Source organism: Rhinichthys klamathensis, unplaced genomic scaffold (genome assembly GCF_029890125.1).
Source record: "Rhinichthys klamathensis goyatoka isolate OS25496 unplaced genomic scaffold, OSU_Roscu_1.1 h1tg000090l_1, whole genome shotgun sequence".
Classification (NCBI taxonomy): domain Eukaryota; kingdom Metazoa; phylum Chordata; class Actinopteri; order Cypriniformes; family Leuciscidae; genus Rhinichthys; species Rhinichthys klamathensis.
The window spans coordinates 4,822,097-4,844,297 of record NW_026606629.1 but is presented as its reverse complement, the minus strand read 5'-3'; the positions used below and the strand labels follow the sequence as shown (position 1 = coordinate 4,844,297).

At 40.3% G+C, this 22,201-nt stretch overlaps 1 protein-coding gene across 1 annotated transcript in view; it reads right to left on the bottom strand.

The window, feature by feature from the left end:
* The window catches only part of gypc (glycophorin C (Gerbich blood group)), a 58,933-nt gene extending 38,690 nt beyond the window's left edge, over positions 1-20,243 (bottom strand). Inside the window, exons 1-2 of the mRNA XM_056251922.1 lie at positions 20,019-20,243; positions 14,466-14,621 (exon numbers count right to left, since the gene is read on the bottom strand). Coding sequence (XP_056107897.1) covers positions 14,466-14,550 — 85 coding nt within the window. The 5' untranslated portion in view covers positions 14,551-14,621; positions 20,019-20,243. The remainder of the gene's footprint in view (positions 1-14,465; positions 14,622-20,018) is intronic.
* Positions 20,244-22,201: the final 1,958 nt, after the last annotated feature.

Genomic DNA, 22,201 nt, shown 5'->3' with positions numbered 1-22,201 from the left:
ATTATACGCCTGTTTAACAGAAGTTAATTTGGGTGGGTTTCTCCATCCCCAATGTCACTTCTCTGTGTTTTACGGCCCTGACAAGAACGTTGCTCTCCTCGGCTGTGAACCGCTCCTGGCGCGCGCCTGGCAAATCCGCCGTTATAATAGGAATCCGCTTTAGAACAAGCGCGCCTGCTCTTAAAGGGAATGTGAGATGACGCTCTGATTGGTTTATTTCACGTTACGCCCAAACCACACCTATGAATAATGAAGCTACTTCAGACCAACCCCTTTTAGATTTGCGCCTGGCGCAAGAGGCATTTACCGTAAAACTTCAAATAGTAGCCCGGGCTTTTATTTTCCCAAATCGTCAAACTGCACCGGCTTGTATTTGAGACAGGCGTCTATATGAGACAGGCCTTTATAATTTAGTGTTGAGATGTTGTTCTTTGAGTGTATAGGCCTGTCTCTAATCTTTAAAAATCTCCAAATGCTCCACGTGAAACTGCGGTCTTCCGACCTTTTACTATCGTGTCAATTGATTTTGATTAATATGCGCGAGGGAGAGAGAGCAAGACAGCGCTCGTGTTGTTTGAAGACGTGAGAGTGCGTGCGCGCGCGCGCGCGGCCGGGGCGCTCTCTCTGCTCGTAACGCGCCCTGTCAGGCGCAGCAGTCATTCTATTCTACATCACTCATCGATCAAAAAAGGCTTTGGAGGGACAACAATTTGCTTTGGCGGCCGCCAAAAAGCGGACGATCTGACGGTTTTAGAGGATTAAATACAACCCGAAACTAAAAAACAGACCCGGCCTCTATTTGAGACCGGCCTTTATTTACCCAAACCTGCAGCCACACCAGGCGTGTAAAAGAGACAGGCGTCTATTTGGGACTCGGCTATTATTTGAAGTTTTACGGTATCCCTCCGGGAAAATAGCAACAGCGCCGGCATCCGCCCACAAAGTTACTTGCGCTTTGCGCTTTGACACTTGTGTTTCAGATCGTTAAAATAGGGCCCCTTGTCTGTAAGTGGCCAATAACAGTAATTTATATCACATTGACAGCTATAGATTTGAAATGGCAGTTTTTCGTGTTTTATTTTTCTATTCTGGTCATAACAGGTCACTTGGGTTTGTCAGCATCTCAAAATTTTTGACTCTTTAGACCCTTATGTAAACTGGTGTGAATTGCCCTTGAGAAACCGTACGCACATCAGAGCGAATCCAACATATTCCTTTGAGCGGCGACACAATGAATCCGAATGGCCTCTGCTGCCTAGATGGCTTCATCCATCATCTGGATATGTCTCACAATGCCATGTGCCATAATCAAAGCTGCATAATTATTATTATGATATTCATTTCTATAGACAGCATTTGCCCTTAAGAAGGTCAGTCTATCATCTTTGGGACCAGGACATCTAATCTTTGCGAGCTGCGAAAGTGTGAGAAATAGATTGAGAATCGCAGAAAAATATGTAAGAGAAGGAAATTGCAAATGACCCCCAGGTCACTCGGCCACAGATACAGTTATTCAGTGGCCCAGAAATCAGATTGTGGTGCTGAGGGGGAGGAAAAATCAAATTGAGAAAGAGGACCGGAGGCGACACAGTGCACGTCTATGAAGATAAGAGGAATGTGGAAATATCCACAGGGACCTAAACCTGAGTGTACAGAAAGGGTTTTAAAGTTTTCAGACTTTCCATTGCGAGTTTATAAGTATACAGACATGACATTACCGTATTCATCCGCCTGTCCTGCAGGTAAAGGATTAGCCCTGTTTCACACAGCAAGCATGACCAACACAGTCTCATGAAAGTGCGTATCTATACCACGAATGTTATTTCTCGTGTCATTTATACGGCAAAACTGTTTTTTGCGTGCATATGCTACGCACTGAAAACCCTTGGGTAGAATTAGGGGGGTGGGGGGGTGGGGGATGCGTGCGTATTACACGCCATAAAGTGCGTATCATATGCACGCGAAAACTGCGTAGCATATGCACGCAAAAAACAGTTTTGGCGTATAAATGGCACGAGAAATAACATCCGTGGTATAGATACGCACTTTCATGAGATCGGGCTGGCATGACTGCAAGAGCAGGCCCTACCTGCATATACACTACTGCTTTTTTCAGATTGCTTTATGATACCTTCTTTAAAAGTGCTTTTGGGCCTCTTCTCTGCAGTTATGTTTAAAGTTTTTAATGAAAACCTGCTGTAAAAACACACTTCCCTTGTCCACGCTCCGCTGATGTCTGTACACACTGTGCAGCCATATTTTTGCGTATTTTTGAGTGATTTCAGTGCAAAAAAAAAAAAAGGTCCACTAGGTAGTGCACATGCACCAAACACATCTATCTGCTCATTTGTGCGCTAGACTGAGTGGAATGCGGAAAATCCATATTCTTTCAGTTTTTACTGTTCAAGTTACACTGAATTAACTTTTTGTAAGTAGACCTACACAGATCTGCCATTTTCTGTGTACTTTCTGTGTAGCAAAAAATATCATTTTCGTTATACAGAAATGGCTTAATGGCCAAAATAAATTAAAGTCCCACTCCAATCATATTTTGAGCTATTTTTAAACATTCCCAGTGGTCTTTAAATTATGATTATGCCATTTTTAGCCAAAATCACAAAACCTGTGCCGTTTTCTGGGACTTCGCTTCAGCAGAGCGGCAGTAGCTCATTAGCAATTCGCCTCTGCGTTGTGGGCGGAGCCGAAGTTAATCAAAGTTATCACCGATCATTATTTCACTCCAAGACGTCGCGTGTGGAGACGCCCAGTGGAGTTACTACGTCACAACTCCAGTCTATTTTAGCCGGCATTTTAGCGTCTGCTACTGATTCACAGCCATTTGAATGTAGAAATACTCAGAAATACAACTTTGAGCTTATTTTTCTCAAGATATGTCCTCTAACATCAGAAAAATGCCACAAGAACATGTTAACACCTAGAAACACATTATTTTCATCGGAGTGGGTCTTTGAATAAAAAGTAATACTGCTTTGCAGGAGCATTATGAAAGGTAAAGTTTCCCCAAAATCCTGTCATTTACTCACCTTCATGTTGCTCCAAACCCACCCCAAACTTTAAAGGGGGGGTGAAATGCTGTTTCATGCATAGTGAGTTTTTTACACTGTTAAAGAGTTGGATTCCCATGCTAAACATGGACAAAGTTTCAAAAATGAAGTTGTAAGTTTGATGGAGTAATTCTGTTCCAAAAATACTCCTTCCGGGTTGTCACAAGTTTCGGAAAGTTTTTTTCGAATACGGGCGTGTGTGACGTCAGAGTGGCCGGAATTTCCTTATATGGGTCTTAAGGGCACTTCTCCCGGAAGGGCGCGCGCGCATCTGTAGCCTAGTGCGTGCGAGAGTACGCCTATGCCCATCAGAGCGCTGGGCTCGGTCGGCTGCGCTGCAATTAAAAAAATGGCACCAAAAAAGTGTGTTTTTGGTTGCCGGTTGCCAGGGCAAGACAACACTGCACAAATTTCCAAAGAACCCAGCGTTAAGGAACCTGTGGATGGATTTTGTTTTTCCAGAGCAGCAACGGAGTTGTGCAAGTGTTTTTGTTTGTTCCCTTTATTTCGACGGTAATAGTTTTATAAACAAGGCCCAGTTCAACGCCGGATTTGCAGATCGCCTAATACTTAAAGATGGAGCAGTCCCAACGATAAAGGTTCACGGTCGTGCGTTGGAACCGCAGGCAGTGAGTAAAACTGCTTCAAATGTCTGTGAGTTGTTAACTATCGGCGTGTAAGCACAGCAAGTAAACAACATGATCACATACAGTTAATGTATATCTATGGAGCATGCGATGTATGGTGTGTGTGTGTGTGTGTTTAAATACATTTGTTTAGCTGGCCACTGTAGGTGTCAGTTTGTTTATTGTAAAAATAAATCATGTCCTCATAAACCACGAGTCTGTCTGTTTACAACACACAAATGTTATAAAACTCGCGCATGACATGGTGTTCTAAAAACACTGCGCTCAAGTTCAAATCATTTCTATTTTTTAAAAAAACGCTCGAGACCTTATGGTTTTCACCCATTTCACTGCCCATCTCACGTTTTTGTGAGCAAAAACGCGTTCTGTATGAACGAGCCCTTAGTATTGTTTAGATCCTTGTTCTGCATGGGATTACTATCTGATTGTTAGCCATGGTTTATTTTCGGATGTCACTCACAGCTTCCAGACGCTCTCAACGCAAAAGCTTCGCGCGCTCGTGTCGTGATTATTTAGCTCCGCCCACACGGCAAACCTCCACCCGCTCGGGTTTTTCCGGAAAGACTCGGTACAGCCTATCTTTCTTTTATAAATATAATAAAACTAAAGACTTTTTGGAGATATGAAGGATGCAATATTACTCTATAGGTACTCAAGATTAACATGAGATTGAGTGAAACTGAGTGTTTCACCCCCCCTTTAAGAAGGGCAACATTATTATGGCGAGCAGGACGAGGAAGAGGGCCATGGGAGAACGGCGCGAGGCCAGTGGCGAGATTGATAATGAGCGACACCTGCGCAACGCACCGGTCTTGTAGCTCTCACGGAGGTGCGGAAAGAATTAAAGGAGGAGCGACGACAGTGAAGGACGAGAGAGTCCAGGCCTACGCTCATCAGTAATCACGCCACCGGCCTCGCGTCATTCTCTCACGGCCCTCTGCCTCGTCCTGCTCGCCACAATTATAAATATGTGCTGTTTACATGCAGCTGATGGGTATACATTTAACCTTAGGGTTAAAATTGCAATGAAATGGAAGTAGAGTCAGATCTTTTTTTCTGTATTGTGAAAAATGAATGATCAGAAAAAAATATAGGTTGGGGACTTGGTTACGGTGGCCCGGTAGTGCACAACACAATGATATTTAAAAAGCAAATATAAGTTCACAACGGAAACAAGCCACAACACAACAAAATCAAGCCACAACACAACAGAAACAAGCCACAACAAAGGTTGAAAGTTCAAAAAAGAGATGGTAAAAATTGGTTTCTTCAACAATCAAATTGGCTTGTCTGCTCATGACACCTGTATATCCTCCCAAACAGCAAAAAGAAATAGAACTCCTTGACAGTCAATCACGTTTCTGTCAGTTTCAACACATGTTGACAAGTTTGTGCCAGATTTGAATGTATTAATGGATGAATACATGGGTACAATCTGTAACTAGAAACAGAAAATCTATCAGCAGCTTTCTAACATCCTTCTGCCTTCTGTTGCTGCTGTGACGTTCATCATGACCACAACACTGAGTTTAAGCTCACTTGTTTATGGGGCTAGTCATGAGATTCTGAATATGGTACACGCGCACACACACACACACACACACACACACACACACACACAGAGTCCCGTGGGAGCCTTAAAGAGCTCTTCACTATTCCCTTCTCTGTGCTTTTCTGCAACTGATTCCCTCAAACAATCTGGTGTTTCTCTCATTTTCTCTCTTTCCTTCATGGCCCGAGGTTGCATTTGCCTGGGATTTAGGCTGAAGTGGTAAACGCTCCTATCTCACCCAACCATATGTCACGCATCTCGCCTCAAAAGAATACCACTCCTTCTCTCCTCTCTCTACTACACTCACAGATTCCCTCATTCAAGCTGAGAGTCAGTGATTCTCTGAGAGAAAAAGCCTTTTCAATGAGTTTACTAATGGGCATGTGCTCTCATGAGCCAGTCAAGTGACTGCGGGACCACTGAGGTTGATTATAGACAGCTGGTTGAGAACAGCGCCTGGTTTTGTCAGTAATAATATATAAGGCATCCGCTGTTGATTCTCCAACATTCCTCTGGAGGGACATATAAGGCTGTATGAATCACAAACAGGAAACTGCTAAATATTGCTGCAAAGATACAAACTGTTTTTAAGCTGTATGTCATACATAACGCTGATCAGTGTCTATGCAATGCTCTTTCAACAGACTCATTATTGAACTGAAGACAGCAGCTTCATTAGCTAACTGCATTGCATCAGTGTTTTATTTAAAGAAAAGCAAAATATTGTAGCTAGCTGAACTCAAATTGTGCAGGTTTGTTAATCATGTTTCTCAAATGAAGCATATTTTTTTATAGTGGTCTTAGAGGCCCTGTTTATTAAGATGCGTTTTGGTCGATCGGATCACAAGTGGACGACGCTAAATACAGATGTAAACAGGGTCTAAAACATTTTGAGCTTGTCCACTTTTGACCACTTCCAGAGGTAGTCGAAACCGCATTTGACCGGATTGCTTTCATAGTAGATGCCCAAACTAGGGCCCGCGGGCCAAAGTTGGCCCGTGGTAACCTTTGATTTGGCCCACCATACCGTCCGGGGAGGGGGGTGATACCTTCGACACAGATCGTCATTTCTAATTTGACATAACATTTTTGTTTGTTTTATTGTTGAACTACAACAGAGTAAACTGAAATTAAATGTTTAAATTAAATGTAAATGAATTAGATTTTTTTCCTGTAAATGCCCAATTCTAGGTGCAGCACTGCGTGCTTTGCGACACTTGATGTCAATTAACGTCAACAAAATAAACGCAATAATGGAGAAATCAAGGCGGCACACAGACAAGAGAAATTAATAAATAAACCCATAGCAACTTTAATGTAATACAGTTTGATTTATGATGCAAAATTTACTTTTGGCCCACGGCCCTCAATCAAGTTTGATTTTTGGCCCTTCATGGGAAAAAGTTTGGGCACCCCTGGTGTAGAGGCTCATGTGGTCGAATGTGTTTGAACAGCCACAAAAGACTGCCTACTCTCTGTCTATTGACCTAACGTATGAACATTATGGGAAGCGTGCCAGCCGGACGGGATTTAAACTTTGTTGGCTGGAGATCCAATTTTGGTTTGAAGATGAAAAACATACCAAGCACAACGTTCTCTCACAATTACTGATTTCTAACTCACACTCACCGCGTTCAGTTGTCTTGCGGCTGTCAGAGCAGAAATGAAAGCTGATGCTCTCTGTATGTTTTTCCATCTTCTCCAAGCACATTCATATGTAAATTGCGTGAGCTTATTTGGTCCATTAGATTAAAAGATCTGAAAAAAAAAACATATATCTGTGACGATCGGCAGCTGTAGTGCCCTCGAGAGCCTCTGGAGGACACTCTCTCTTTATGTTATGTTTGTTTCTTTATGGACTCATTATGTTTATTATCTTCAGGTGTGTTTTATTAAGCTGATTAAGTTTTCCTGTCTTAAGCCCGTGTTTTCCCTGTATTCAGTGCGAAGTATTGTATAGATAGGTTTCCGATGACGTCACGTTTCTCCCGCAAGTCCTTTCGGCGCCATCTTGTGTGTCAAGTGGGTCAAGCATTTGTGTTACGGAGAATGATAATATCCTGAAGCAATGGGTCATTACAGACTTTAACCTTAATTGTACATGCACATTGATAATAATATTAATACCTTATCTTTATATTTTCTAGTCTAGTATATGTAGCCTGCCTACCATCCATTATCAGCAGTTTTAAAGGGATGAAAAAAAAAAAAAAAAAAAAAAAAACCTGCTTAAACTTTCTATTTTTATTTTGATGCTTACATTGAACAGTAAAAATTTAAAGCACTGACTGGGAGCCTGATTTTATCATCAATTTATCATCAGTTTAGTTTGATTTGTTTTTGCCAAAAGGATCGTTGTCCCAGTACACTTTATATTATTGTCCTGGTTGCTCTCATGGAACTTTTTAAAAGCTTGTGTATCGTCAATTAAACTGGGCATTATTCTCCGTTTGGCTGGAGTTAATGTTCAGTGCTGCTCTTGTGAACATTTAGAGGTTTTGTGCTCTGGAGATGTGACACTTTATCTAATCATTTCCAAGATGGGCTAGCTAAATGCGCTAGCTCTCATCGGCTGTCAAATCACTGTAACGTTACCCAGGCGGCTACTATCGACACAGACCTTGAGAGGTGTTGGCTCGGCAGAAGTACACTCTGACGATTGTCCACCTTCATCACTTGCTCTGTGGCCACATCAGCTGGACGAGGCAGAGGCTAACTTACACCTGAACCACATCGCTCCGTGCCTCTGCTCTCCATCTCTCTCCTTCACTGAATAAGTTCGGAGCGTCGTGTTGTTGTTTTTTTACCCAGATATATAAGGGCTGTGCAGATATCAGCCGCCTGGCTACAGCATGTGAACCGTCAATGCAGGGCTCCAGACTAACTTTTCCACGAGGGAGTGAGAGCAAGACAACGCTTAGTTTGGAGACGGTGAAATCTTGTTTACACTTTTCAAAACGGACTTTTGCCTGGCTCCGAGAGAGCGAGTGCGCGCGCGCAACCGGCTCTCTCTTTCTGCTCGTAACTCGTTCTTTCAAACTGTCACAAGCGCAGCAGTTCATCTACATTACTCACCAATCAAATAAGACTTTGGCGGGACAAAAATGTGATTGAACGAATAACACTCGGATTTAAAACGCATACAATTTTTCCCCCTTTTTTACCATAGACAGTATAAGTTTTTGACAGCTTTTGACACACAACATGGCGGCGCGCCGCAGAGGATAATGGGTAATTTGAGAAATGGAAACCCATCTATAGCGTAAGCGTACCTTTCCCGAGCATTATTCTCTGATTCTAGTTCTTTGTATTTCGTGTTTCCCTGGACTTTTGACCTTAGCCTGTTATCTGGACTCTGTTTATGAACCTGTGCTGCCTGCCTCGACTTTTGACTTCGATTCTGATATTCCCTTTCAATAAAGTTCTGCAAATGGATCCGACCGCCTCTGTCCGTACGTTACAGAATACTTCGCCAAACGTGGATCCAGCAGACTTTCAGCATCTATCCACCGTGGTCAAGACCCGAGCTTCCATGCTAGCCTCTCATCGTTCTCAGTTGGCGAGACTAACTTCTCTCCTCGAGGAACTAGCAAGCTCCGTGCAAACCTGGTCTACGCAGAGCTCAAGCACAGCCGCTAATCAAGCCCAAACTGCCGCTGCACCTGTTCCACCGCAACCCAGTGTGAGTACCGCATCTAGCTATCCTAGTACGTCACTTCCTGGAAAGTGTAATGGCTCACCTGAAGCGTGTGAAGGATTTCTTCAGCAGTGCAGTTTGTATATGAATCTTCAGTCCCAGTTTTACGCCTCGGATAACGACCGCGTTTCCTTTATCTGCTCACTGCTCACTGGAAAGGCTCTGGAGTGGGCAGGCGCGTTCTGGGAACCAGGTCGGGTATCGTTCCCTCCTTTTATCGCCCTATTCAGAAAGGCTTTTGAACTCCCCGCAGAAGAGGAGGATCCCGAGGAACTGCTCTTGTCTCTGCACCGGGGAGGTTCGTTTGCGGCTGATTTCTCTCACTCATTCCGCACGCCGCTAAAGCCTCATCTCAACAAACTGTTCGATCCTCCCTTGATGACCGTCAGAGGGGCTTTCAAGTTTACCGTTCCTGCCAAACCCACCCATCGTATCGGACCCCTCGAGCCCGTATTCCGCACTGGTTTTGTTGAACTTGCTAATCCAGATACAGCGGAGGTTTCGCCGGCCGAACTGGAGTTTGAGCACGTGCCAGCCGACTCGAAAGAATTGAATCCCGAGTCAAGTGAATCTAGCCCTGAGTCAAGTTCCAAGTCAAGTGAATCTAGCCCCGAATCAAGTCCCGAGTCAAGTGCCGAGCCGAGTGAATCAAGTGAGTCATGTGCCGAGTCTAGTGAGTCATGTGCCGAGTCGAGTGTCGAGTCGAGTGAGTCAAGTGCCGAGTCGAGGTACTCTGCGGGTGCCATGGAGGCGATGATGACATGGACGTCTGAGTCTGCTTCGCCTTTGTCTCAGTCTAAGTCTGCTCCGTCCTGGTACCCTTCCAAGTGTGTTCAACCCTGGTCTCCTGTCAAGTGTGTTCCACCCTGGTTGCCTTCCAAGTGTGCTCCCCCATGGTCTCTTGCCCTGTTGTGGTCTCCAGGCCCCAGGTCTCTCCATGGGCCTGACCTCCTGCCTCTCCATGGGCCTGGCCCTCCATCCCAGCCCCTGTTGACCTCCCCCCGGAGCTCTTAGGAGCGTCTGGAAGCCGCTCCTTAGAGGGGGGGGGTTATGTGACGATCGGCAGCTGTAGTGCCCTCGAGAGCCTCTGAAGGACACTCTCTCTTTATGTTATGTTTCTTTATGGACTCATTATGTTTATTATGTTCAGGTGTGTTTTATTAAGCTGATTAAGTTTTCCTGTCTTAAGCCCGTGTTTTCCCTGTGTTCAGTGCGAAGTATTGTATAGCGTAAGCGTACCTTTCCCGGGCATTATTCTCTGATTCTAGTTCTTTGTATTTCGTGTTTCCCTGGACTTTTGACCTTAGCCTGTTATCTGGACTCTGTTTATGAACCTGTGCTGCCTGCCTCGACTTTTGCCTGTTTGACTTCGATTCTGATGTTCCCTTTCAATAAAGTTCTGCAAATGGATCCGACCGCCTCTGTCCGTACATTACAATATCCTCCCTTCGAAGAAATCCGGACAGAAGTGGTCGAAAGTGGACAAAAGAGACGGATTAAAACACCAGGAGTCTCCCTCGTCTACTTGTGGTCCGATCGAGCAAAACTCATCTTAATACCAGGTGTAAACAGGGCAAGAGATACATTTTAAAAACATTTTTTTTTTGTATGTATACAAGAACGTATTCTGCGCCTGTCGCTGTCATACAAAGGTAATTGAATTTTAGGTCACAATTATCAGTATTTTTGCTCAGACAAGAGCATATTCTAACTGTTGATGCAGAGTCAGTAGAAACAGAACAAAATGTAAAAATAATTTGAAAAACAAAATAAATTTAGGAAAAAGATTTTTTTTTGGTCATTTTTAAACCATTGCAAACAAAGATGTCATCAACCATAATAATTTACTTATGTTCCAAAATCATAAAATCAACAGCTAAAATTCTTCTTATTAAAATAATATAATTAAATATTTAGTGGTGTGAGAACCCTATTGGAATTGTTCTGTTTATTTTGACTTATTATTATTATTTAACAACTGTAAACCATAACCATCCTGGCATGGCACCAATTGAAAAAACAGTCCATCACTGGTTTAGTAACCTCTGCTGGTCCATTAGAGCCACAAACACAGATGTTCAGACTGTCCTTCATTTAACAATAAAAAAACAATGTCAAGATAAGGTGTCAATGCAAGGTGAATGCACATGCAGCTGTTGTACTGAGGTGAAATAAAGACCAACAAACGTTTTCTTTGCTATTTTTTCCTTCACATTCTGGGGGATTTGGATGTGAGGGTTTTCAGAAGATAAATCAACATTTTGGCTTGCTGTTTTGTTCCTCTGAGGAACACATACACACAGTCACTCAGCGTTTGTCCTGTAGCTGGAAAACATCTACAACCCCTCTGGTTCCAACTTCGTTTCATCCTCCTCCAAAAACAAAGCAAAGTCTTGTCCTATTTCCCTTATTTATTCTCTCTCTCTTCTCTCGGCTTAGCTTCTTCCCTCAAATGTTTCGATCTACAGTATCTTCGTCCCTGTTTGATGATTTAATTATCTCTCTTTCAAAATGAAATGAAACATAAAACAAAACATAAAAACTTAAAATGTCACATCAAGAAGTCATCAATTAGCACTTCTCCGTCTTCAGGGACACAGAGAGTCAGCTTATGCCCCATTGTCAACACACAAGAGGTGATGGCCTGCTGGGTTCTTTGAAAATGTATCCAAATTCCAAAGCCTCTGATCTAAAATATAATCTTGTAACTTGTCACAGTTTCTGATCTGTGGCAAGACTTAATCACAATGCTTTTATGACAAAAAAGCAAAACAGAAAAGCATATAATAAGATGGGGATGATGACAAACAGCATTGTAATTATTTTGAACACAAACATTTTTCTTGAGACTCATGAAATCCTTTTCCAATAGTCACTTGTTTGTTTGTTTTTTGGTTACTTTTGGAGAACAATAAAAAGTCAGTATTTCTTCTTTTTTTGAGTTCTTTTGAGTGTCAGTTTTCATTATTTTAACAGGCTGCACTAGCCTGGGAAAACCCAGACAACTTCTGGCAAATTTAGATTTGCTCTGAAAGTTAGTCTGGCAAAGAGCTCATTCAAGCTCATTTACAATCCGCCGAAATCGAGGCACCAATCAGAAACGTTGGGGCGGGCTTTACACGATGACGACAGCGCTGGGATTTTGAAGCAGATTTTGTAGTCTACATTACAAAGATGGATGCCGCTATCGCGTCTGTTTTAAGCGATATGAACGTTTCCTTTTTGTTAAAAACCGAGCAAAGAACAACACTCGGAGATATTTCTCCGCCGCTCTGCATGCGTCATCTCCTTCATCGCTCTGATTGGTTTTAGGTCTATCCGCGACGTCCGTTGGTGACGCCCCTCTGGAAATGATTTGTCTATGACGCTTTGCCAGACCATAACTCAGTTACAACTGAGAATTGTCTGGTTTTAACCAGGCTAAGGCTGCACACAAACATCAAATGATCAAATGGAAGAAAGATGCGTAGTGAAAGTATATTTCAAGTGCTACGACATGAGGTTCAGTTTTTAATAGTTTCAATATGAAATATCAATTAAAATATCACAGCATGCCGAGCACTTCTGGAAACATCAGAATAAATGAATAACCAATGTAAGAAATGTCATCTTAAAAATGTATAAAGATCAATGGTGTAATGAATGTCAGGAAATGTCAGCCCCAAACCTGGATGCTTTGTTGAAACTTTAAAATCATGATCCCATAAGTACATGGATTTTAAAATATTTTAATCTGTTTTGATGGGTATTTTGATCTTTCTAACAATATTGAAATACTACAAATATTTCATTCAGTTTATTTCCACACTTCAGGAAATAAGGCATAATTATTCAACATTAAATATATATATATTTTTAACTTCAAAATCCTATGGTTGTGGACAATGTAATTCAAATTTCATCCCATTCATTAAAAGGGAGGCTATATTAATTTTGTCCAACCCTGTTTTGAACATTATTCATATGGATCATGATATAGGCCTATGATGTCTTTTTCAATTCCTCTTTGCATGTTTGACCTCATTTCATTGCAGCATCAAGTATTACTAGTCAATATCATGCCTTTTTTATGTAATTAGCCTCATTATAGATTGCACCTCATTCAAAAAACTTGCCAGGAAATAATGTCTGGTGCAACCCCCACTACTCAGAACTGGCCTGCAAGATTGGAAATTTCATCAAGCAAACGGTTCTTAGCACAATTATTTTGGCGTGTATTTTTACCATTTCCTGATTTGCATAATTCCCTCCGGTGCTAAAACAATAGTAAACAGCATGTGTAAATAAGGGACACTATCAGCTGGCACAATTCATTCATGGTGATTTATTCCCAAAGTGTACTAATACGGATTTCTGTTGATTATCAAGAGCCTTGCTGTATTTTGACTCTCATGTGCTTGTTATGCTGTCGGCTATGTTTTCACAGCTGGTTGTTTCTGATCTAGTAAACATATTCCATATCTCACATTTAGAGCTATGGCACCACCATCACCCACTGTCAAACAGTTCTCTGGTATGCCAGTTGTTAGAAACAGTTATGGGAGCAACCATAAGTCAACACATTGGTTTGATGTTTCAGTTGTTCCACATTACTGCCTTGTGATACAGCACATACTATTTATATTCAGATATTGTTCAAGATGCGGGCAGAAATACATCAAATATGTAGTTTTTAGTAATATACCATTCAAAAGTTTGGGGTCAGTAAGATTTTTTTAAAGAAATTAATACATATTTTTGTTCAGCAAGGACATATCAAATTGACCAAAATTGGCAGTAAAGACAATGTTTTGAAAGGTTTATATTGCAAATATAATTTATATTCATAAAAGAATCCTGAATAAATGTATCACATTTACCACAAAAGTATTAAGTAACACAACTGTTTTCAATAATTATCATTAGAAATGTTTCTTGAGCAGAAAATAAGCATATAAGAATGATTTTTGAAGGATCATGTGACTGAACACTGGAATAATGATGCCGAAAATTCAGCTTTACCATCACATAAATAAATAACATTTTAAAATATATAAAAATAGAAAACAACTATTTTAAATTGTAATAATATTTCACAATATTACTGTATTTACTGCATTTTGATCAAATAAATGCAGCCTCTCTGAGCATGAGACTTCTTTTTAAAAATATTTAAAAAATCGTACCAATCCAAAACTTTTGAACACTCTCACACACACACACACACGCACACACACACGCACGCACACACACATATATAGTAATGTACACTACGATAATATATCTTACCTTACATACAAAAAATATGATTACACACACATTTGTACCACACATTTCATTGCCAACATACACAAACCACAAGACCCAATTTCAGTTCCACATGGTGTGTGAAATTCAGAGCAGTTTGCTGTTCTAAATGCCACCAGTCCACATCCAAACACACCCACTTGATAACGCTGCACACTGTTGTCACAGATCGTGCTGACACTCATTCAGTATAGTGCACAAAACTACAGAATACTTACGAACAGGTATGAGTGATGTGTCAAAGTTGCTTTCAGCAGAGGTTGCGTTAAGTGCTTGTGCTGTGGAGTTGGCCATTACAGACATGTGAAGGAATATTTGGCAGTGAGATTGAGGGGGACAGCTGTGGGAGAGTGTTCTCAGGGATGATGAGATGTCTGTAGAAAGAGAGAGAGGGCAATTGCTTCACTCCAGTGTGCTCTCGGGGAAACAGTGAGGAAATAGCGGGAGAGTTTCTGGTTTCTGGTCTGAGATAAAGCACACATAACAGATTACATCATCCAAATCCCTATGTGAATAGTGAATAATATTTGCACTTGAATTTTCTAATGTTAACCATTATTTACATAAGCCACACTGCATGTTTACGTTTTCATTAAGACATTATTTTGCATGTTTATTAAGTTTTCATATTGTGGTCTCATAACCACAATGTAGGCGATTTCAGGTCAAATGTTGGCATAATGTAAACAAAACCTGACCCCCAGGTTTTTGCTATTAGACCATATACAGATAATGTGACCCATTGGCAGCAAGATGGCACATCTCCAGTCAGCATGGCACATGTCGATCTGAGGCTTGTGTGTATTTTATGAATCTATGTTATGAAGTTCCTTCTGTAAAAAAGCAACAGAAGGTTAAAGCTTGAATGATAATTTCCTGGCTTTTGACCAGGTCAGTCGAGCATATTAAAAATAATTCAAAGAGGGAAAATGTAAAAATTATATTATTTTAAATGTATATGTATTATGTTTTTTTTGAAAATTGCGCAGTTTTAATGCAGAGACTAGCACCCTGACATTGTTCTATTTGATCTTTATTCAGGGGGAGGGGGGGGGGGGGGGGGGGGGGGGGGGGGGGGGGTTCGGGGGTTCTTTCTATCCAGAACAGGAACATGCTGGATAAGGTGACAAAAATGGGTAGGAAAATTACTGGATCAGATGTGAAAAGCATCACAAATCTTACTGACCAGCATACCTTCAATTTGGCACTGAGGATACTGGAGGATCCATTGCACCCACTTTGCACAGAATTTTCCCTCCTCCCCTCTGGATGTAGATTCAGAATGCCCCGAACAAAAACTAAACGACATATTACATCATTCGTGCCGAGGAGCATTCAATTATTAAATGGATCATCTATGGGCACATAGATTTATTTTAAATGTGCATATATATCTATTTATTGATTCCTTTAAGCTGTTGAACATTTTAGATGCGTATTATTTATATATTTTATTCTATGTTTGTTGTGGTTATGTTTATTGTGGTTCCCATGAGTGTAAAACAAATTCCCCTCGGGGCAATAAAGGTTTCATTCATTCATTGGAGAATTCTTTCGAAAACATAAAAAATCTTACAGACCCCAAAATGCTGATACCCAGCTGTCAGCCCTAACATACAGTATGTTTAGGTACTATAGACAGAGGTTCTGTCAACTGTAGATCTGATATGTTGTAAACATTATAGTGCTTTGTGGCACATTCGATTAATCTCTATGGCTCTTATTTATCATTTGTTGACCCTTCTGGCTGTTAATAAACAAAGGAAGAGGCCTTTAAAGACTCTGGACCTTATCGCCCACAGTGAAACAAAAGAAACCCACACAGTATTTCCTTCTCTCTCCACACAGTGTCCACACCCAGTGCTTCCTTCCTGAAATCAAGCAATTGACTTCTATTTGCATATATAAAATGTATCGTACACTGACATTCTTGTGTTTTTAGTTTGTAATATTTGCAGGATAAGAATGCTAGAACTTTTAGCTGTTTTAAAAGATGGACTTGACAATGCTACTAATTTATAACTTTGTTTGGTTCCATGAAGTTGTGTCAATGTTTATGCCTGCGGCTGAATTAAGAGCTCTCATAAATGTTATAGAGGATAATGGGAAACAAGTTCTCACTTTCACTCTCTAATTTAAGATCACGTTTTTTTTTACCTTCCCTCATCATGACTCAGTGCTAGAATAAAGCATTTTTTTTAGCTTGTTTTCATTTTCTCTTCATTATTTAAAGATAGCAGTTTTAATGTCAGCTGTGTTTAATTATAAGCTTTATGTACAAGCATAACGTCCTGGTTGCGTATGCAACCCACCGTTCCCTTAACCCTTTGATGCACAACATGGGTCTAAATAGACCCGACTGAGTTTTCATTTTCTATATCTTTGCAAGAAATTAATTTCATCATTCAGTATTCCAGGTATTCCTCAATTAACTTGTTTTAGATCATTACAAATCCTTATTTAAATTTTTCCTTTCTTACTTTTCGAATAAAAATCATTTTGTTTCACTACCCTTCTAATGCGCAACATGGGTCTAAAAAGACCCGTATTCATGTTTCTTTGCTGAATAGTTGAAAGAAATGTATTTTGTCATTTATTAATCCAGGTATTCATTAAATATCTTGTTTTTGATTTCCACAAATCATTATTTTTATTTTTCCTTTCTTACTTTATAAACAAACACGGTTTTTGTATTTCTACATCAATTTTACACACATGGGATATTTATAAATAGTATAAATATATTTACTGCAGAAAACTATTCACCTGCCACACATTTCACAATTCAACACGGCTGCTTTTGTATATTTCATGCATGTAAGTTTTATTTAATACATTTTTTGTCACAGAAAATATTTGATATTTTGTGAAAGACATCTAGATATAGCCTAAAATTTGAACGTTTAGGCTAAGGTTACCTTGACCTTGAAATCCATTACTAGTACAAAAGAGAAACATGTCCAATACTATTAGCTAGCTTGCGGTGAACATATTTTATTTTATCTAATGTTAGCTAGGTCAACAAAATAAAAGTTGCAATAGAAAGTTATATACAAGTATATATTGGCACTGTTGGGCAGAAACCTTACCTGGGCAGTACCTCCATATTAATTTTTATTTGTGGTCATAAATCAATGCTATCGGTCACATAAGCCGCTGTGTGGTGGCGTTCTGGTGCACTATGGCTGCTGTCACATCATCCGGGTGGATGCTCTACATTGGTGGCGGGGAGATCCCCCAGTTGCACTACACTACAGTTCAATTTCAGTGTTATCGGTTATATTTGTGTGTTATGCGTGACAAAGTGGCCAATAAACATATTTCAAGTACTACAGTGAATGTGTTGATCTAAACAACTGTTTATTTTAACAAAAAGTTTTCTTTATTCTTTTGTTTTATCACGCTTGCATTGATGGGTCATTTTAGACCCATGTGTGTAAACTTGATGTATTTACACAAAACCTAGGAAATATTAAAATATGAATTTGTGATAATTGAAAACAAGATATTTTGAATATTCATAAATCATGAAATTTATAGATCATGAAATATAAAATGCTCAAATAAAGTGATTTCAAAAGGTTTAAACAAAAAAATGCCGAGCCATGCATGAAATAACATAGGAAATGAATACGGGTCTTTTTAGACCCATGTTGTGCATTAGAGGGGGTATCCATAGCTTGCGCATCAAAGGAGGGAACGGAGGACGTAATTGGAATTGGTGTGCGTGATGACATCACATACTCCGGCCCCGCAGCGCGGGTATAAATACAGAAGTGGATGCACGCACTAGTTGCTTTTTCGCTGAGGAGCCGAGCGTAACTCGGAGTCAGCGGTGGTCCATCGGTAATGGCAAGGGGACTACGTCCTCCGTTCCCTTCAACGGGGGTTGCATACGCAACCAGGACGTTCCCTTTCAGTCAAGAACCTCAGACATAGTTGACGTCGACTGAATGGGGATAACCATTGAACACGCCACTAAAGCTGCCACCTTCCAGTGCCTAGACAAAAGCCTCCAGATAACCCCTCAATTTAAGGTGGGAAGGGACAGGGCTTAGGAGCAGCGCTCAACACGTAGGTGTAATAAATATCACTAATCTTAGGAGCATCTTAGCTCAACACCTAGGTATGATGAATATCACTGAGATCTTGAAAAAGACGCAAACGCGCCCGTGTTGCTCTTTCAGGAAATAGAACCCATCACCAGTGCCAGAGCACACAGGGGAATGACCGCGGCAACACTGAACAGTGAACTGAAACAGTGAAGCACTCACTTTTCCCACTTTTCCGCCCTCTAACCAGCCGTCCTTACACACAAACCTTTAGAAATGTGTTGCTGTTAAAACAGCAGTTGAGAGCTCAAAGCTCGCGATCACCGCTGCACTCGCGCTGTAGAAACCACCAGCACTGGGAGAGTCTTCCAGAAGAACACCGATACACTCGCTCGTTGTACAACAGCACTCTTCAGAGACATCAAACGATCGGCTCCGAAGCGAAAGGCAACTAGTGCGTGCATCCACTTCCGTATTTATACCCGCACCGCAGGGGCGGAGTGTGTGATGTCATCACGCACGCCAATTCCATTGGCTCGTTCAATAGTACTCGAAGATGATTGGCTCCCTGGTGTGATCCCCATTCAGTCGACGTCGACTACGTCTGACGTTTCCGACTGAAAGGGAACTGGCTTTTACTATTTACACCTGCATGAGTATTTTTTTCAATGTTAGTATCTACTGTAATTATATATATATATATATTGATAGATTCAAATAAAAAATGTTTCTCATGATCTTAAAACCCTAATTTTCCAGACAAATATAGTGTCTACATAATGTTTTTGCAAAACTTGGACTGCATAGTGAGGAAAAAGCAGCCAGCAAGTGCCCAACAAGGAATGAAGTCACGACAATTTAAAAGCACCCCAAATGGCACCTCAAGAAATTGGTTGACATGACCACAGTATGCAGAATCTAAGCAAAAGGTAGCAACTTTGAAGAAGCTAACATATAAGTTTTGATTTTGGGTAATAATAAAGATTGGGCCATTTTATACAAAATTACATATAGTAAAAAAATTAAAAGACAATCATGTCATCATTCACTCATTCATCCTCATGTCGTTTCAACCCTGTAGAACTTTTATTTCTTCTGTGAAACATAAAATAGGAGACCTTGATACATTTTTTTTTTGCCCCTGCAATACGTCAATTGGGTTTAATGTTGTTTTTAAAGATATCTTCTATTGTGTTTCATAAAAGAAAGTCATAAAGGTTTAGATCGATGAATGAATTTTGATGAATAATGACGTAATTTTCATTTCGGTATGAACTACCCTACAAGTTGATTGTCAAAGGGTAAAACAACAACAACAAAAAACTTTCTAGAGATATTATACTCTGTGTGTTTGGAGTTTCCAATAATGGAATACGTGTGCAACTTAAAAGAGCAGGGCAGATGTCCTCACAACTGTTTGCGGTTATTTGCTGACCTGGCATGTTTCAACTCTGTCACTCAACACCTCTAAACTACCACAACCCTTTCAAGGACCAGACATGAAAGACCAGATATGAAAGAAAGCCACAGTTTTATATATAAATGTAACACTTTGTTCTGACCATGGGAGAAAAGCTGGGCAGATGCATAGAACAACTTTTGGACAGAATACTTGCCACCATGTAAAAAAAAGAAGTATTTACTCATTTAACATTTCACAACTTAATTTGCAACTTTCCACACATTAAATCTTACATTTAAATCTGCAAAGCCACTCACCAACTTTTCCTTAACAGTTCTCCCACAGCCTGCAAGCTTGAAAACCCTTTAGGAACAGAAATACTTCCTCGACTCAGGCTGAGTTGTTCTTTCACTTTCTAACAGGATGGGAATAATATTATGAATCATAGCAGAGGTCTCTTTTTTGTAGACCCGTTAGGTTTAAATGTATAGCATGTGAACTTCCCCTTTCAGCCCTCTCCACCCTTAACATACTGCTTTACTAATGGTTTCTTGTGTTCGACCAATGGCTGGGCAGGCTCCTCCTCCAAAATAAGGCACAACCGAACAGACTCCTCCTCAGGAATAACACACAGCTGTTGTCAGACTGAGCTCAGGGAAGGGGGAGACGGTTTGGCTGTGAGGAGGGAAAACAGAGGCAATAGTTATACAAGAGTTCAGATTAAGTGTTTGGTGCATTTTCGAGAAGGGTTTGTCTGTATCCCTCAGTACTACAAACCACGCCCTCTCAAGTTACGCCTACTATTATGTCTCCTGTGAAGAAACAAGCATGGATGTCATTGCCTGAAGCAATCTTTTCAAGTACATTTTTTTATGTTTAGTTTAGTACAGTCAATTTAATTAAAATTGACTGTATAGTTTCATAATTAAATTCTTTAAAAATGTAAGGAAAAAAACAAACAGGATGAACAAAAAGTAGGTACTTATTTTTAATAAGTAATTACTTCATGACTGCTAAAAAGTATGTTCTATATAGTATGAGTGTGTGATGTATGAATGTATGGACTACATCCGCCATGCTTTCATTATCATGTGACCTACCAGCGTCAGTTGTGTCGCTTTACTGCCATTCGCAAATCCTCTCCCGTGGCCTCATGGGATAGTATGCACTTCAGAGATTCTCCTGATGTATGAGGTCATCCGGGTACTTCTTGCCTGCTCTTTTATGAGTACTGTGAATTTGAACATACTACTTTTGTCACATTCTTTTTTTTCACCTATGCTATTTCGGATGCAGTCGAAAGGAGGTGTAACTTCAAGTAGGGCGTGGTTTGTAGTTCTACAGACGTTTTTGTTATTTTGTTATTAATATTATTAAGTGGAACTATTAATGAAAAAAATCTAACAATAACAATTATGTCAAATGAAATTAATTAAATGATTCAGCTATATCAATATTTGCTGAGAAAAGCCCATAGATAATTCGATAATAAATTGTATATTATTTTAGTGTCCAATTGTAATGTGTAATAATATCCATAATCATCTTGTAAGTATGCACAAATATATTGTAATGTTCAACACTGCCCTTTCAAAATGTACACCTTTGTACCGCATTTACCCCTAAAGGGTAATTAGTTAATACCTTATTGTACATATTAGTCCCAGAGTGTACTTATTGTCACAGTCTTCGTCTGCACCTGTCTGTCTTAGTCATCTTCACTACACTTCCCAGTATGCTTCTTGTCTCCACACCTGTACTCACTCCCTCATTATCCACCTGTCCCTCGTCATTATCATCTGTGTCACCTGTCTTCACCTCGTTAGTGTTCATTTGGACTTGTATTTAGTTTGCCTGTGTTCAGTCTGTCTTTGTCGGTTCTTGTAAATGTTTAGGTGTTTTTGTGAGTTTTCCTGCCTGTACCTGTTTGTTGTTTTGTTCATAAGTAAACCGTTTGTGAAAGGTGTGTGTATGTTACCTGTGCATCCTTTGCCTGCCTGTATCAGTTTGAGTTTGATTTATTAGTAAAGTATATTGTTTTTGGAAATCCTGATCTCCTCGTGCTTCCTGCCTACACCCAACCGTAACACTTATATGGTACATGCTACCTTTTTAAAGGGTACTGCCCCAGTGACAGTTTTTGTACCCTTTTTCTTAGAATGTAGAGCACCCGTAGTTTTGGCTGTCCAGTTATTTATTGTATCAGCTAAAGAAGACAGGAAAAGCAAAAGCAGTGGATGAAGGACTAGAATAAATTAATGATAACATCCAGTCACACCTGCTCATCTTCACACCAGCCAACTGCTATCTCACACCTAGAAAAATAAGCTACAATTCACCAGACAGTCACTGTAGCACCAGCCATCTGTCACTGGATCTACATGAAGGACTCGCATGTGTTAATTCAGGTGTGTTATCCTGCACAGTCATTTAAAATCTTTGATTATCTCTATAATAATGGTACATGATCATCAACTTTCTCTCTCAACTCAGGTTTTGA